Source organism: Camelus ferus, chromosome 12 (genome assembly GCF_009834535.1).
Source record: "Camelus ferus isolate YT-003-E chromosome 12, BCGSAC_Cfer_1.0, whole genome shotgun sequence".
In the NCBI taxonomy this organism is placed as follows: Eukaryota; Metazoa; Chordata; class Mammalia; order Artiodactyla; family Camelidae; genus Camelus; species Camelus ferus.
Genome location: NC_045707.1, coordinates 5,819,534 through 5,838,481, shown reverse-complemented (window position 1 = coordinate 5,838,481; position 18,948 = coordinate 5,819,534). Strand labels below are relative to the sequence as shown.

Here is an 18,948-nt window from a genome sequence, read left to right as displayed (position 1 = left end):
GATTGAAAAACTATTTTTTGTTGTCATCTCCCCAGTATCCCTGATTCTTTTTATATTTTTTTATTTCTTACTCAGATTCTCCATCTGTTCACACATTACACTTATATCTTCCTTTAATTCCTTGAGCACATCTATTGTTAGCTGCCTTAAAGTCTTTGCGTGTTAATTAGAACATTAGGGTTATTTAGGATCTGTTTTTATTGACTATATTTTCCCTGATTATGGGTCACATTTTCCTGATTCTTCTTATGTCTAGCAATTTTTTAACTGAATATTGGAAACTAAGAATAATACAATGTAGAGACTCTAAAATTCTGTTACGTTCTTTTGAAAAGTGATTTTGTTAACTTGGCTGGATTAAAACTGCAAACTGCTCTTAGTAAGAAGCAACTAAAAGCTCTGCTCAGTCCATTCAAATTCTAGCTGCTGGTATTTTGCTCAGCCTCCTGGGGTCTCTGCCCAACTTATAATGTAGTGATCAGCCAAGGATTTTGGAATATTTTATATGCAAATTTTCGGTCTCACCCTCTCTGCAGAACCCTTTCTTCCAGGATTTCCCCCCATCTTTCTGGTTGTTTGCTAGTACCTAACTCTGTTCTTTGATACCTTATGCCCAAATGCTGTATCGACTTCCTGCTGCCTAAATTGTGCAGATTGGGGAATGCCCTCAAGCAAAAATCTCTAACATCTTACTCATTATAGCTCTTCTTTCAGGGAAAGAGTTATGCTGCAGTTGCCAGTTTTGGGAAGCTCTCTGGTGCCTCCAAATACTAGTTTTTAATATTTTGTCCAGATTCTATAATTATTACCTGTGGGGGGTTAATCTGGCCAAAGTATTCTACCATAATCTAAATATTATTTATATAATCAGAAAATAAAAACTTTAAGTTTATTTTTTTAAAAAATGTGTGTGCAGGTGTATTAACTAGGTGTTTTTAGGTGCCTGATCCTGAGATAAATGAATAAAACACTCTTGAGGAAAATAACCAGGAGTTCTGCAAAGGCAGTTAACCTGAGCTAGAGGGGACCTGTCTATTTCTCTAGTTGTTTATTCCAAATATATCCACATTCCAACTCATACTCCTAAGAAGCAGTGGGATCTGTAGAAGCCCTACCTGCCATTGACAGGCCAGGTTCGAGTGATGTCACTCACGTAGCAAGAAGACTCACAACCGCCATCCAGCAGCACCATTTCCCCATCCTGGAACAAAAGTAAGATAGGCAAAAGCAGGTGACTTTACGACTGTCGGTTGTTTCTTCTTCTAATTTAAACTCTTTATGCCTTTCATTTTATTTATTAAAAAAAAGGGTCTAATTTAAAGTAGATTAATCTTCTCTGATTCCTTCTCACAAGAAATAGCACCTAAGTTTTTCAAATGACTTCACATTGGCTAAAGTAAGACGGCACTGTATAGCAGTTACGTGCATTGGCTCTGGAACCACAGTGCTTGGGTTTGACTTACTAGGTGTAAACATCAGCACAGCATAAATGTTACCATTATCACTACTAATAAAAAAAATTCTATACAAGTTGGTATCCAGGGCCTTTATTCAAATGCAATTACCTTTAACCATTTAACTTTAGAATATCATTTCCCTTTCTGCTCTCCATCAAAATACATGTGGGGGCAAAAAAAGCCCTTTGGGTACATCTCAGTTTTACTACTTGTCATGTTACACTGAAATTTTCTATTTACACCCTTGAAGATAGGCCATATCTTATTCATATCTAAATAAGCACAGAAACTTAGCGCACAGAATAATGGCCAAATAAGTATAAACGTAACAATGGCAACTTCTAAGAATGAAAGTAGCGTTTTTCTGGCAAAATGATAGAATAAATTTTAGAAAACAACTAGATCGTGAATAAAAACATATTTTATGAAATGATGACATTACATCATGTAAGAGACGTCTTAAAGACTTTTTTTTTAATTTTATTTTAATAAAGACAACCCAAACTGAAACTAGAACTGGGAGCAGTGATATGGTAAGTGTTACAGTTTACAGGAAAGGAGGTGTAGCAAAGTGGGGAAAATGAACCGGAGATCATTGCATTAACCCAGGATGCTCACAGCAGATAACAGGGCCCAGGTCATTAGGACCCACTTCACTTCCGGCTAAAGCATAGGCAAATAACAGTTAAAGGAAGTATCCCCCCAATTTGGGCTTGCATGATTTCCCAAAAAAAACATGAAGCAAATATGAGCTCATAACCAAAGGCTGTCAAGTATATGAGGCAGTAGGTCACTGTGAGTGACAGTCAGTAGGAACAACAAATACCAAATTTAGATATTCCAGGATTTCAGATAATGGAATGATCAGATATCGAATAGCTATTATGAGATGTTTAAATAAAGAATGGAATCACAAAGATTAACAAGAAACAAGAGACCACTGAGACTAGGCAGATTTGAAAGGAACCAAATGGAAATAAAAACACGTGCTGAAATAAAACACTCAGTGGATGGCTGAAGTAGCAGATTAGACAAATGAGGAGAAAATTTAGTTTCCTGAGAGACAGACCTACCAACTAGAGTGTGACAGAGACAGACAAGGCAAATGCAAACACAAAAGACAGTTTAGCTTGCTAAAAACAGAGAGCTCTGCTACATGTCTAACTGAAGCCGCTGAAGGACTGAACGGAGAGGATGTAGGAATGTATTGAAAGTGAGATCTCTATCTTGAATAACCAGACAAGAAGGAAGGATGAAAATGAATGAGTTTAGCATCCGATTTAAGAAGCTAGAAAAAGAACAGAAGAATAAACACAAAGAGTAGAAGAGTAAAATTAACAAAGGCCAGGGCACCAGGTAATGAGATGATAAACAAAGTCAAAACAGCATTAATGATGTGAAAAGTTGGTTTTAAACGACTAGTAAAAACCAACAAACCTCTAGTGAGATTTCTTTGCACAGATCTTCAGCATACAAATTTAAGTCAGTTTTGTCAAATGTATACAGCCGTGTAACCACACCTCACACCCCTAACCCAGTCAATGCTGCATCAGAAGCAACCACTGATCAAATTTCTATCACTATAGATTAGTTTTGCTTATTTCAGAATTTTATATAAATGGAGTCAAATAGTTTGTAATCTTTTGTGTCTGGCTTATTTTTTTCAGCATAATGCTTTCAAGATCACTCATGCGGTTGGTAGTGCTATAGTTTGCTCCTTTTTAGTTTAAGAATTTACCATGTGGCAATATCCTGGTTATGGACCCCTGGATTATTATGAGTAAACTTGCTATCAACATTCTAGTACAAGGCATTTTGTGGACATATGTCTCAATTTTTCTCGGAAAAATACCTATAAAAGGAATTGCTAGTTCATAAGGAATATGTATGTTTACATTTTAAAGAAATGGTCTATTAAGATCTATTAGAAAAAAAGAAAAGGCAAAAATATATCAAGAATGTAAAAAGGTACATAACTACAAACACAAAAGATTAAAAGATAAGAAGACACTATGGGTAAATTAAAATACTTAGACAAAATGGCAGAAAAATATAATCTACCAAACTATCTCAGAAGGAAGAGATATATAAATTGATATAACCACTTTGGAAATGTTTGGTATTTTTTATTAAAGTTGCACATATGCTCATCTGATGACCCAGCAATTCGATTACTAAGTGTCCCTTAGACAAACTTGAGAACTTATATACCATGAATAATATACAAGAATGTTCACAGAACATTGCTTGTAATAGTAGAAAAATGTGTATTGTCATACTTGAGTTAAAAAAAAGTTAAGTCCCCCAAACTACATACAGAAGTATATAACTTTCATATAGTCCCTAAACAAGCAGAACTAATGAAGATTGTCTGGGGGAATCATGTCTATAAGATAAAACTACTGAAAGAAATCAAGACAGTGACAAAAAGTTAGGGTATCAGTAAGTGCCCTTTGGGAGAGGGGCTGTAGGATGGCAGAGCATAAGGGTACCTAAGTAGATGTAACATACTGGTAATGCTCTAGCTCTTGAGTTGACTGGTTGGTTCACGGGTATTCATTTAAAAAAATTATGTTGTGTAATTCACACATTTGCTATATTTATTCTTTTGAATTTACTGCATATTAAAATATATAATTAGAAGTAGACTTATTAAAGGAATACACAATTCTCTGTTTATATAGTCACTTGGGGAGAAAACCATAAAAGATAACTTCCCTCACAGCTAATAAGGTATCCTTAAAATCTGCCTGCTTCCACAATGTGCTTGGCCCACTGCTGCCACAAGTCCTTAGAGAAGCAGTGTTATCAAAGGAAATGAGCAGAGGCTTTAGAATAGAATAGATGGTTCGGCACTAATGAATTACCTAATTTTTTAAAGTTTATTTTCTTCATCTATTCAACAAGCATGTTAATGACTGCTCCTACCTCACAGTGCTAATGGAAGGATCAAATGAGATAATGCCTGTAAAAGCATTTTATAAACACCATGATTTATGAATGGCAGTTATTCTGTGAAAGCTGAGGGTGAAGGGACCGTGAGTTTTCTAAGAGGGCATCTGGACCCAGAGGGAGCAGCACTGAAAGCATTTTGTGTACCTTGATGAGTTGATTATTCTTCACATAGTGCAAAGTGTTTGACCGATTACCTCCAGCAACCACAGGCGGGTAGGCTAAGATGTCTGCACCACGGGCCCGGCATTCAAATTCAAACTGAAAAACAACAGCAAAGTATGACTAAAAGTCTAAACTGAAGAAAGGATTTCTTTAGGGCTGTCCCAGCCCAGGCTCTCTTCAATGGCCCATACGTCTACTCAAGTACTGAAGTCATTACTAGAAAACCAGCCGTCACATTTAACTGAAATTTTATGCTATAATTTCAGTCCATTTCTTTTTTTTCAGATGTACAATTTGATGAATTTTGATAGATGTATATACTCAGTCTATCTTTTTCATTCTCAGCCCAATACTGTTATTCAAATCTATTATTAAATCTGTTCTTTCCTTCTGAGTGCTCTAAATTTCCTATGATTTTCAAACTGTTAAGTCAAGAAGAGAACACAGAAAACCTACGATGAAGGCTGAGTACAGAGATAGTCATGTAAAGTTACTGTTTGTTTATTTTTATTTAGATCAACACTGGAATACAGCTTGCATTTTGAACAACAGCTCTCAATGAGCAATTTCAACCTTTCAAAAAGCTACCAACCTACAGACTCTGGAACTATGAAAAAGGATGCTAGGCAAGTGGTAAACTCTACTAACTTCATTATGTCCTAGGACAGAGCTGGCGACTGTTTCGTATCTGATATCTACCATATTGCCTCAGATTCTCTGCCTTCACATTTACTTGAACAGTATTCTTCTTACCTCACATTTGTGAAAGTCTTTCCTTCTGTATCTGTTATACTTTGCAATTTTCTCCTTTAGTTGTGGCTCTTCACATTTTAGGCTCATCTAATAAATTACTTGTGACATTTAAGAACCAAACCCTCTCCACTGATATTCTGCTCACTTCCATGAAAGCCAAATGGATGCCATGTGCAAATCAATGAAATTACATTTGCCTCCAGCAAAACTTTTCCAGCCATTTAAAGCTCACCTTAGCGTAAAGAAAGCCTTCCTCCACAGGGGCTTTACTAGCAAACATGGTCTCTACGAAAGCCTGCAAAGAGAAGGAAGGATGAAAAGAACAGTCTCATTTTAACTATGTTGCTTATTCAAATATTCAAAATACTGGAGCTCAAACGAAAAGCACGTTTCTCCTCAATTTTGTTGACCTGAAGCTGTGACTTTGCAGGCATCATAATATAGATTTCCAAAGAGGAAAAAAGTGCTTTCAGGAATAGTTGACTAGACAGACTTAGTGGCAGGGCACCCAACCTTCCCAGTTAGAATATACATTGTAAGCTAGAATAAGCTACATGGAAACGCTTGTCATTTAGGTTACAAGATGTTTCAACAGCCCTGGAATGTATGAAATTATGGATTGACTGGTCCAGTCTATAGCAGTGTTTCCCATCGTTGGCACTATCAACATTTTGGGCCAGATTATTCTTCATTTGTTGGCTGTCCTATTCAACATAGGATGAAAGTAGCCTTCCACAACTGTGATAATTATATTGCCAAATGTCCCCTGGGGGACAAAACTGCCCCAGTTGAGAACCACTGGCCTATACAATAAAGACTTTAATTCTCTGTGATAGTCACATTATATGTGTTACGATTTTTTTTTTTTAGTATTTATTTACTTTTAATTGAAGTATAGTTGACTATATGTTTTCTATTTTTATAAATATACATGTTTATAATTCACCTTGTTCTAGAAAGGATTTTGATTAACTTACATGGATACATAAAATATAACAGGAGAGCATAAATTCATGGTAGAGTTAAAGAAAATCAAGGTTTGAGGGTAATGGAGCTAGGAAAAAAAAAAAAATGGCACACCATAATGACCTTCACAAGTACTATGGCCAATGAAGACAGGGCACAAATTAATCCCTGAGTTTTCTAGCAGTCAACGTGGAAAGAGAAACTGTCAGCTATATAATTTCCAATGTCTGTGGGATAAAAACAAATCAGCTACACAGAGATATGATTATATGATACTACAACTACAGACTTCTCTTGACTTCTTATTCTGAGAGTAAACGAATTGTGGAAGGAATGTTTTTAATAACTTTTCTCAATACAAGGTAATGACATCATCATAAAGCCCCAGAGAGGAAAAGCAAGTGGGAAGCAATGGGATTATCTGCTTGGCTGCTCCTTTTTCATATTCTGATCTTTCCTTAAATGTGTCATCCTTAGAGAGGCCTTTCCTGACCACCCTATCTAAATCAGCACTTTTCATCATGCTTTATCTCTTTCCATTGCTTTATTTTTCTTCACAGCATTTAATTCCAGCTGACTATATATGTCTTTGAGTTGCAAGAATTCTTTACATGTTGTGAATACTAGACCCATATCTAAAAAATCCACTGACAAATTCAAGGTCATAAAGATTCAATTTTATATTTTCTTCTAAGAGTTTTATATAGTTTTAGCTCATAGGGTTAGGTCATTGATCCATTTTGAATTAATTTTTGTATATGTTATGAGGTAGAGGTCCAACATCATTATTTTGCGTGTGGATATCCAGTTTTTCCAGCATATCTGAATTATTATTAATTATATAAGGTTAAGGCATTATTTTGAAAGGAAAAAAGAATGATTCTGATAAAGGGGATGAAAATAAACTATGAGCTTAGGTGATTGCCAAGCCACCACTAGCTTGAAGTAGCACTGGCTTTGAAATCAGTAGAGTCTGGAAATGACAGAACCTGAATGTTAGGAGCTAGCATAAAATGGATTGGAAGAGAACTGCAAATCGATGGCAGTTCAGCTAAAAAACTCTGGTGTGGTTGTGGCTTTCAGCATTGTCTGAAAACAAGCTCAGAATCTTCTTTAGATGAGGTTCACCCTCTTTGGGCTGCAGGGGGAGCTCTAACCAAAGGAAGCTGGGCCACTACAAGTTTTGACAAACCAGCTAAGCTTGTGAGACACACTACAACTAAGATAATTCAAGTAGGGCAAAATGATAGATGGAGGACAAAAAAACCACAGAAGGGGTTATTCAGTAAAGGAAATGGGCCATTTTTTAGATTTACATGCAACACCCTGATAAACTTCTGCTAAAAATGGCTCCTAAGAATTTAAGATCAAGGAGCAATGTCTCTGGCTTTAAACACTGTTGAGTGGAGGAGAATGTTAGAGCTCACTTTTGTTACAGGGAAACCCCCAGTTGACGAAAATGGATTAAGGGAGGGGTCCACCATATATATCCAGAGATGGACAACTGCTCTGCCTCTCCCTTGTCTTATAAATGGACCCTGGTCTTCATATCAATCTTCTTCCAGGGTCCCTGGCAGGGGATTCAAGACCTTTTACAAATGTATACGTGAATGACTGGAGGTAGAGAAGAAATTCTTTTAGAACTACTGGGTACAGGAGCATAGTGTACAGTAGTGCTTAGGGCTGAAATTAGACACTTAGGGATGACAGAGTTAATTCAGGGGAACATGGGGATGCTGTGACAGGGATAAAAATTAAAGTCTGGTTAAAAGCTGGAATATATGATAGAACAATATATATTGTGGTGTCTCCCTTACCTGAATGTATAATTGATATGGAGATAACGTTTGAATGGAAATTCCTCCCCTCTACTGAGTAATATACATATATATACATAAGAGAATAACTAGGATCATCCCTTTATCCTGTACTCATCAAACAGGCAACATGGAGCCTTTAGAATTAACCTAAGCCAACTCAGCCAGAAAACCGAAAACTCTACAGGATACCTGGAAGGCAGTACTCCCCTGAATAAAGAAATTTCATGTGCAGTTATATTAGTGTCCATAAACTCACTGAGACAGCCCAGTGGCCTGTGAGGAAGGCTAATGAATCAAGTCACTAACAGTAGGCCATCGGGAGAGGGGGGCTCAATAACACCACATCCTCAAGACACTCAGCTGTCCCCAATATGGTCCAGACTACTCAACGGATACAACAAACTAAAGGAGACCAGTATCCCACACTGATCTCGCTAATGCATTTTTCTCATTATCAGTCACCAGTGAAAGCCTGCAACAATTTACATTCATGTAGAGTGGTTTCCAATGTACATTTACAGTATTACTTCATGCCAGAAAAGCATTCCAATAAAAGGGCAAGGCCCAGAGGCGTTCCATCATAAAATGGAAATGCACTATATGGAGCATGTCACCAGGGTACCCATGGGCCTTTTTTCTCAGATCCTTCCTCTTCACCAACTGCCCAAGGATGCTAGGCAATTGGTCTGGTTCACCAATGGTAGTTTCAGAACTGAGGGCAATTTGGTACTGAAAGCAGATGTTGAGTCCAGCAGAAGGTGAAATCCCTAACAAAAAAGGTAAGAATGAGTTGATCCACTAAGCTGAATTACATGCTATGTTCCTAGCCATGACAGAGGAACCGGACACAAATAAGAGCCTTATTATGTGGGTAAATACTGACTACTGGGCTGTTGCCAGTAGACTTGCAATTGGTCCAACAAGCGGGCCACAAATAACTGAACAATAAAAGATCCCCACATGTGGGCCACCACCTGTTGTAAATCTCTGCGGAAATTCTAAGGGCAAATCAAAGTAGGACATGTTGATGCTCACCAAAAAACCCTATGCTAGGGTTTGAAGGTGATTGGAATAACAAGCTGATGGCCTAATTGGATCTCCTGAAATAGCAACAAAGGTCCATGAAATGAATGGACATGGAGGAATTCAACCCAGGCAGATGCACTGGACAATGGCATGGACCACTGGCTCCCACTGAAGCTCATATTGTTAATAAAAATTGCCCCTACAGCTAATAGTATAGCCCCATTTTTCTGTAATTATCCAATCTTTCCCCTCGTTATTGGGAATGGACTAGCTCAGTGGCTGAAACAGAACATTCTACGTTAGGGGGAAAGGTGTGGGTTAAAATTAATGATAAATGGAAAGGCAAGACTGTTGCTGAGGGAAAGGGAACCAATAAATGGGTGCCACAAAAGGGAAAATTAACATAATTTTGGTGCCTCAAGAGATGCTTAAAGCAGGAGAATAATATTTCTCTTAGCTTTGACTCAGAAGCCCCTTGGGGCGAAGGGCTCTGATTGAAATCTCCTCCTCTTCTCAAGAGCCAAAAAGGGAGCTAGACAATAGTTAACCTAACAAACACACTTCCCAGAGTGCATGTGTCCTCAAAATGGATGAAGAGACAGGAGCTCTGTGTATGACTATATGAAGGTACCTAGCTTCTTTGATCCTCATTTCATAGGGTGGATCTATCATAGAGGATCTGTGTTAGGAAGCAAACTGTGGGACTATTTAACTGGTTGAACTTGAAAAACACTGATTTAATAATAAGGTAGGGGGGAGGGTATAGCTCAGTGGTAGAACACATGCTTAGCATGCACGAGGTCATGGGTTCAATCCCCAGTACCTCCATTTAAAAATAAATTAAATAAATAACCCTAATTACCTCTCCCCCTCAAAAAAACAAAAAATAATCTAAATGAACATTATGTAGCCATTGATTGTATGATGAAGATTTAAAAAAGGTATCACAATATGATGGTAGAATGACATGTCCCATCTGTCATAATAACATTATGTCTAAAAATAGCTATTTGCCCTGTTACTGTGGGTGAATAGGCCTGAAGAGGAGGGACATGTGGGACACTGGGATTACTGACAAAAAAAAGAGAACTAAGTGAAACTTAGTGAGGCTACATTCCTGAGAATTTTGAAATTTGTTGTGGTTGGTCATGAGAAGTGCTATAGAAAACTCAAACCAAAGTCTGTACAGGAGTGACTACTTCTCATATGATCTAGGTCTGGAGGGATTACTGCTTTGGGGTACCAAATTTATTTCTTAATTATACTAAAGCAGTTAGTAATTAATGGCAACAACACGTCTGGTGTTGGCCCATCTGAAATGAGAGCTGGGCTAGGAGTGTTGGCCACGCAGACTTGCTTTCAGTGAGGAAACACCTATGATTGAAAAAGACTACTAACGTGAATAGGGTGCCCTGAAGGTATCCCATTCCAGGAGTAAGGACACGTGTGGCAAGCCACTTGAAGGATGACACAGTGCTCACAAAGTGAATCTTTTAATTAGAGCACAGACAGACAACACGCCCAAATCAACCCAGGAGTGGGAACAGAACACGCTTGCATGCTAACATAAGTGAGGTCATTAGATATCTTAATTCAAATGGAGTCCAAGGCACCCCAAGCACTACAGCCAGGGATTCCCCAGCAGAAATCCAGGGTATGCAATTATGGGAGAGTTACAGGCCCTGCAGTCTACAGAAGATGTTAACTAGAGGATGCAACCTGTCCAGGTGCTCTTTACTGGCTTTAGTGCCCCAAATGAGTGCTAACCATTCTTTCCCTATAGAGCAGTTTGTGAGTACTGGACAAATTTGAAACAGCACTACAGTGCTTCCTGTGGCAGATAAATGGGTTCTGTTGCAGGGCTCTTCTCCCTGGGCACCAGTATCTGTCAAACCACATAACCTGGGAGAAGGAACGTGGCTATGTACTCAAGATGTTTTGACTTCTGAAGTAACAGATATGGCCTCTGATTTATACTCTAATGAGAAATACTACATGGTATATGGGAAAAGGTAGACTGGGTGGAGAACAACAAAATAATTATACCACTATTTTGCCTGATTTATCCTGTAACTACAAAGGTATTATTGTAAGGTGTAATATGGAGTCGTAAGTAAAATTAACATTGTAGATACTAATAAAACTTATGATAATAATGATACTAATGATCAAATATAATGGCAGACTGCATTAAAGCCTTCTCAGGATGTTATCCCCTATGTAGGAGAATTGGCTGGTGAATATTTACAGTTGATTCATGATAGATTATGATTCTTAATAAATCAGCAGACATATGCCAAGAAGGACAGAGAGATATAGATCCAAGAAGCAAAAGAATTGTACAGTTTGTACACAAACACGAGAAAGTACAAATGGATGGTTTGGCTATCTGTTTAAATCTATACCAACCCCACATTAAATACTGTAAATGTTTGGATTCAGCACGTGCATTTTGATTGTCTAATCTAATTATAAGACATTGTAAGGCAAGTAATTATTATTAAACTAAGCATTTTATCTTATTAGAAAAAGCCTTAAAAATGGATCAGGGTGGGGTAAACTGTTAATTCCTGGAATTAGTTGGAGCTGTTTTGCTAAATTTCTGCATGGTAATATTTTGGTTAAGGCATGGCATGAAACATACTGATTAAAAGTGTTTCGAGGGCAATCAGCACATGAAAAGATGCTCAACATTACTAACCATTAAGGAAATGCAAATCAGCCATAAAAAAGAACGAAATTTTGTCATTTGCAGCAACATGGATGGACTTGGAGGGCATTATGGTAAGTGAAATAAGTCAGACAAAGACAAATACTGTATGATATCACTTATATGTAGATCTAATAAATATAACAAAAAAAGTAGATTCACAGATACAGAGAACAAACTGTGGTTACAATGGGAGAGGGAGGGAGAGGGGCAACCTAGGGGTTGGGGAGCAGGAGGTGTAAGAGAGGCTACAAGGATGTACTGTACAGCATGGGAAATACAGCCAATATTTTGTAATAACTGTAAATGGAGTGTAATCTTTAAAAATTATATTAAAGAAAACCCCCAAATCAGATATCACTTCATACCCATTAGGATGGCTGCTACCGGAAAAAAAAACAAAAACAAAAAAACAGAAACAACAACAGAAAAACCCAGAATGTCATGGATATGGAGAAATTGGAACCCTTGTGAATTGTATCGTGGTTCCTCAAAAAGATTAAACATAGAATTAACATTTAATCCAGCAATTCCATTTCTCAGGATATACTCAAAGAAAGTTAGGACTTGACCAGATATTTCTACTACAGTGTTCTCAGCAGAATTACTCACATTGGCCTAGAGATGGAAAAAACCCAAATGACCACCAACAGATGAACAGATAAACAAAATGTTGCATATACATACAATGAAATATTATTTAGTCTTAAAAAAGAAGGAAATTCGGATATATGCTACAAACATCATGGATGAATCCTGAAGACATTATGCTAAATGAAATAAGTTAGAAACCAAAGGACAAATACTGGATGACTCCACTTATATGAGCTGCCTAGACTGGTCAAACTCACAGAGTTAGAAAGTGGGACAGTGGCTATTAGGGGCTAGATGAAGAGAGGATGAGGATTTACTCCCTAATAGGTACAGTGTTTCAGAATGAGATCATAAAACCATTCTGGAGAAGTACAGTTGTGGTGGTTGTACAGCAATGTGAGTATATTTAATGTTACTGAATTGTACACTTAAAAATGGCTAAAACATTATTGTGGTGAAATATATATATATACATCAAAGTAGAAGCTAAATGTCCATGTGCTGTGAGGTTGCTGCACTGCCTCAAGGTGCCCACTGAACCCTAAGTGATGAAGATTCTTTAATTTTGAAGGAGCTTTTTCAGTAGTAACCATACCTGTGATGTCAACTTCCCAGCAATCCGCATTCGTTCAATTTCTGCAGGAGATTTGATCAGCCTGAGGCGCTGCACCAGCTGCTGGACAGCCCGGACCTTGTTCTTGCTCCTGGCTTTGACCTCTGTCAGCTGCTGCAGGTAGTCACTGTGGAGCTGTGTGTGAGCTGGCCTCATCCAGTCATACCACAGTGTATGTGTCTCGGCTCAAAGTGAGAAACCAAAAAAGATTTAAAATAAAACACCACCTGTCATAATGACTTGAACAAGAATCAAAACTATAAAATGTGTAGTGCGGAACTCTAAAGGGTTGAGCACAAACTCTCTCAGGACTAAAGTAATTGAAGGATTTGATGAGAAATCACTTGGAAAGGTCATTCACTGAAAATAGCAAGATATTCTGAGACTGAATATACAGCTTTTCTGCCTTCAAACTGCGATGTTCTCTATAAAGGTGACAAATGAGACAGCCTTTACTTAAGCTTTGATTTTATTATTTATTAACTGTTAAAGAACAGTTATGACAATTAGTTCTCCACACCACAACTGAGCTAAAGGCATTGTTGAATAACTGAACACTCAGAAAAAAGTACTCAGCTCATGACCTTATGGGTAAAAATATTCCATCCCTTACAAACAGTACTGGTGAGAGGAGTTCTCGCAGTTGGTAACATAAGCTCATGCACACGTATCCATGGAATCTTTCCTTTCCCATCTGCCATGTCTCATTATAGACAACCACAGGTCACCTTCTCACTTTAGAGACCCAAGGAAATGGTCAATTTTTCCCTGATACAAGATAAGAAGGCTCGTTACGAAAATCTTTTCCACTTACACCAGGTCTCCACTTGTTCCCTTCTTTTTTCCTGACAGAAACCTGTAAGCAGTATTCCCAACAACCTAAGACTGAAGGGTTGTATGTTTTATACAAAGTACTTTGGCTCAGACGAGGAGAAAAGTCCGAATATTTCTGACTGGATAGGTACTAGTGATACAATCTCTTAAATATTTTTACTTTAAAACAAAAATGGTTTTCAATGTATATTACATGTAAAACTCCAAGCTTGTCTTCAGTAGAATTTAACTGTTGTAGTTTCTAAAAAGTAAGACAACCTCTACTACCCGATGTCCGCGTGTGAAAGCACAGACCAACTGTCTCGGTTTTACAGTCTTACTCCATGACTGCAGAAAACTACCTTGGAAGTCTCCTTTAGAGACTGACTTCAGAAATGGTTTATAAACCATACAAGAATATCAGACTAAAATTTTGCCATCATACATTATTTTGTCTAAAATCAGTATTTTCCAACTTGATCATCTATCTTATTTATCAAATTTGGCTCTAAGTGACTTTTGGACACTTGAAAAACTAAAATGCTCCCCAGAGCTGTTATGATTATGATCACTCAATGTTTTGGGACTTCTTTTCTGGAACTTTACAAGAACTACTAAGGATAGTTTATAATGTAGTGTATATTCTGAAAAGTTCCAGAAAAGAAGTCCCAAAACATTGAGTGATCATAATTTCACCAGAATAAATGTAGGGAAAGTGACTATTTTGAGAGGCAGGAACTCAAATGTTTATATGAACCACCTGAGAATCTTGTAAAGAGCAGATTCTGATTTAGGAGGTATAGAGTGAGGGCCTCAGATTTTACATTTCCAGTACCTATCATGCATTAGTAATTCTAGTATGCATCACCAGGTGATTCTGATGCTGGTGATGAACAGATAATTCTTCGAGAATAATGCCTCTTTTCTGAAGACTTGGCAAAAGAAGTAAGTAGTAGTCAAAGGTCAACAGACTAGTCAGTGATCTTGAAGAGTGGCCCATGCCCACTCTCCACTTTAAAAGAAAATTCTCTCTCTGGGATTTCAAAGTAGGATAGTTAACAGTCTCTGTAGATGAATAATCTAATGAAGATTTAGCAAATGAATACACGAAGTCTTTAAAGTTCTGTGGAAAAGATTTACATTCTTTCCATGGTGCTCAGGGAATGCTGCTATGATAATCATTTTATGAAATGAAGAACTTTGTCTAAATAGGCAAGGAAGGTCTTAATCACAATATGGCCTGTGATTTGACTTCCGTTCCCACTTACCTTTCAGTTTCGGTACTAGATGTTGGAATTCTTCCAGAGTATAGGCTTCAGTCCACTCCAGTTAGAGCTACTGCTCCATCAGTGCCAGATCGGGGGCCATCCCAAAGTTCTCGACTGGGGTCTCTCCGAGGCACAAAAAGAATGGCCTTGTGTGCTGGTAACTGCTTGCCGGGGAGGCTTTGAAGGACCAGAATGCTATCAGGCTCTTGGAATCCACACAGGTACAGGAAATTGTTGTCTTGATGGAAAGTATAGGGAATATCATTGCTCATGTAGTACGTAGGGTTGGACAGCAGAACCACTGTCTGGTCTGTCCCACTCTGCCCATGTGCTTCCTTGTGGATCAGAGACATTAGTTTGTGTCTGCGAAGTGCATATTCCACCTGAGATAGTCCTGGTGTCACCTCCCCTAAAAATGACAAACAACAATGATGTTTCATATTTCTATAGTGCCAAAGTACTTAAGATAGCTTAATACCAGATGGAGACACCTAAGTTCATTTTTTTCTATTTATACCAAATCTCCTCATAGCACATGGCAAATTAAGGATAATCCAGGTTTCAAATTTCTACTCCATTGCAAAAATTTGGAAGAAATGATAGTTAAATGTGGTCCTGCCTGAAAACTGGGATCATGACCTATTAAGGTCTCTTCCAGCTTTTTGGTTCATTCTTTTACTCATTCAATCCAATATTTGTTATATATTACTATGTGGAAGGCATTGTTAGTCAAATAATCCAAGTTGCCGTTAAATTTTAATATATAAGGTGATGAGAATGATAACATTATCTGTGTATGACTTCCCTAAAAGAATGCAAGCTCCAAGAAGATATAGATTTGTATCTATTTGCTCAATGTTATATTCCCAGGGCCTAGAATAACAACTGACATTAGTGGGCATTTGATAAATATTTGTCAAATGAGCTATAGTTTTTAATGTAACAGTGTTTAAGGCCAAAAAGTTCTCCCCAATTTCAAGAGCTAGAATAAATTTCTCCTTTTGAATTTCTAAGGCATAATAATACCTTTCTAATAGAGCTTTTTACTTTTTACTTTGTATTACCAGTGAGCTGGGTATACATAACCTCTCTGAGGGTCAGGGCCATCTTTGTAGCCTCCAAAAACTCTAGTAATATTATTTACCTCTTGGGGCTGTCATGAGAATCAAATTTGATAAAGCATATGGTTCTTAAGGATTTAAAGATGCCCTAGAGAATCTTTTAAAAGTTATGGACTTATTCTGTTTACTAAACTGCACATAGGCACATACAAATTTTTGACATACTGTTTTCAGAGTCTCAGATTCCCTTCAGCTCACCCAAAAAAACCCATATTAAGAAGTTTTGTTATGAAGTGTTATGTGTTAGTTCTTAGCATTAGTATTTAGCAGACTGCCTGGCTGCTAGCTCAGTGATGAATGGGTGAATGCTTCACTTCTGAAATAGAGATTATGCTTGCTTTCACTTTAGGTTCTCCAAAGAAAAGAACTATTAAACAATCACACACAAAAGCTGTATCTCTAAGCCTACACTTAATAATAGTAAAACAACATCTAATGCTTATTGAATGCTTAATACGTGTCTAGTTCTATTCTAATTATTTACATGTACCAACTCGTCTAATCTTAACAATGACTCCAAGATGTGGGATACTATTATTATTCTCTGGCAGTAGCCAGTCTCCATGTGCAAGTATGGAAAGACAGCCATGAAACACTGCAGTATAAAAAAACATAAAGAGCAAGATGGACACCATGTTATCTATGTTAAAAAAAAAAAAAAGGAGAGAGAGAAAAGAATTTTTTTTTAAATCACAATATTATAGTGGTAATCTATGGGAATGAGATAAATTAAAAATTTCTATTTAACAACATTTTTTATATTATTTGAATTTGTTTCAATGAGTATATACTTTTATAAATAAAATACAAATATAAAGAGAAAAAAGAAACTAAAAAAGAGAAGCCATGGATAGTCCTACTCCATATTCATAGCCTAAAAATGGTTCTTTATTGTCCATTAGATCAAATTCCAACTCTTAAGCCTAGATCTTAATGTTGTCTACCAGGTGACTCCAATTTATCTGGCTAACTTTTTTGGGTAACAGCTTTACTGAGATATAATTTATATACTATATAATTCTCCCACTTAAAATCTACAATTCAATGGTATTTTTGGTATATTTGCAGAATTGTGCAACCATCACCCTAACTGATTTTTAGAATATTTCATCATTACAAAAAGAAACTCCATGCCAATCAGTGGTTACTCCCTGTTTCCTCCAAATCCACCCAACCCTTGACAACCGCTGATCTATTTTCTGTCCCTATGGGTTTGTCTATTGCAGAGATTTCATATGAATGAAATCATACAACATGTGGTCTTTGGTGACTTGGCCAACTTTTTTCTTATCATTCTCCCAATTATTCTGAAATTAATTCCTTCTTACGTTTTATGTAAGTCAGTCCAATCTGTTCTTTCCCTATGACTTTGCTTACAATGTGTCCCCTTTCTAAAATTTCTTCTTTCTCCACAACAATTCCACTCCAAGATGCTGGGATCAATATATGCTTGTTTTTAGACTTTCCTCATTTAAAAGGCTTTCTTGATTAGCCCAGATCATGTTGATTTATTTCTTTAAATTAGTTTTCTTCACTTCTCTCTCTATATATATTGTAGTTGTGTATAAATGTAATCACACCACACTGAACTCTTTCAATAGTTAAACATTTACCCCCCTTTCCTCTGTTGTTTGAGTCCTCACTCCCCTTCCCTCCTTCCACCCACATAGCACCTTGCCCCTGTTTGTAAGTATGTAACCATTCCTATTTTTCTCAATACTCATACAATCACATACACATACACCTGCATTAAGGGTTTTTTGAGTCACTAGTGTTTCACAAAAATGGGATACTACACAGTCTTTTCTGTATGTTGCTTTCTAACACAACAATACCTCATAGAAGTCCCTCCCACCAAGTCATCCCGCACAGCTCCTATTCATTCTGCTTGATGTCCCCATAGTATTTCTTGGGGTTATCATAACTTACTGACCCATTTCCATACTGGTGGGCATTCATATTATTTTCAGCTTTTTGCTGCAATAATAAACACTTTTGTAGTTACATCTATAGGGTACTTTCATGCGTTATATACTGAAGCTTTTATTTCCATGGTATAGTCCTAGGAGAGAAACTGCTGGAGCAAAGTCCTTCAAGTTTTCTTAGTACTCATGTTCAGTACATGTAACTCAGCTGTTTATGATTACCTTGGAACTGTCTAGTTGTTTTACCTAAGCAGAGTTTATCTCTCCAGAAAATTCTGTAGTTTGTGACCCATTAATAATTTCAATTTAACTTTTATTTATCTATAATAGAAAAATTTACATTTTTATTGAGGAGGCTGATAAGAAATAAAAGAAATAAGTAAGAGAGGGCCTAACTGGTCAGTTTGAATTAGGCAAAGCAACAGAGTCAGTCTTAGAAGAGCTCATACCACATTTCTTTCTCGCAGGACTGAGTTGGCTAAGAGTCCCTTAGGGCTCTTGAGCAGAATACTGAACTATGTACCAGAGCAAAGAACAGCTTAACTATTTATCTCTCTGATAAATATTCATGTTAAGTCTGCCACTGTTACTCAATATTGGAAGTTTCCCAATTTACCCAAGTAGTAAATACTTTTATAAAAGCAGAGACTGGTTATAATTGGTGGTTATCCAATCTCTCCTTTTTATCTTTTTACTTTGTCCCTTTCCTGCATTTTGCTGCAGTCCATGTAATAAAACTAAATTAAAAAAATCAATTCATTTTGT

At 37.1% G+C, this 18,948-nt stretch overlaps 1 protein-coding gene across 1 annotated transcript in view; it reads right to left on the bottom strand.

Moving 5' to 3' along the window:
• Positions 1-18,948, bottom strand: part of XPNPEP3 (X-prolyl aminopeptidase 3) — a 46,640-nt gene that overhangs the window by 10,479 nt on the left and 17,213 nt on the right. The window contains 6 exon segments of the mRNA XM_006174711.3: positions 1,116-1,201; positions 4,557-4,670; positions 5,560-5,622; positions 13,039-13,241; positions 15,138-15,186; positions 15,188-15,546. Coding sequence (XP_006174773.2) covers positions 1,116-1,201; positions 4,557-4,670; positions 5,560-5,622; positions 13,039-13,241; positions 15,138-15,186; positions 15,188-15,546 — 874 coding nt within the window.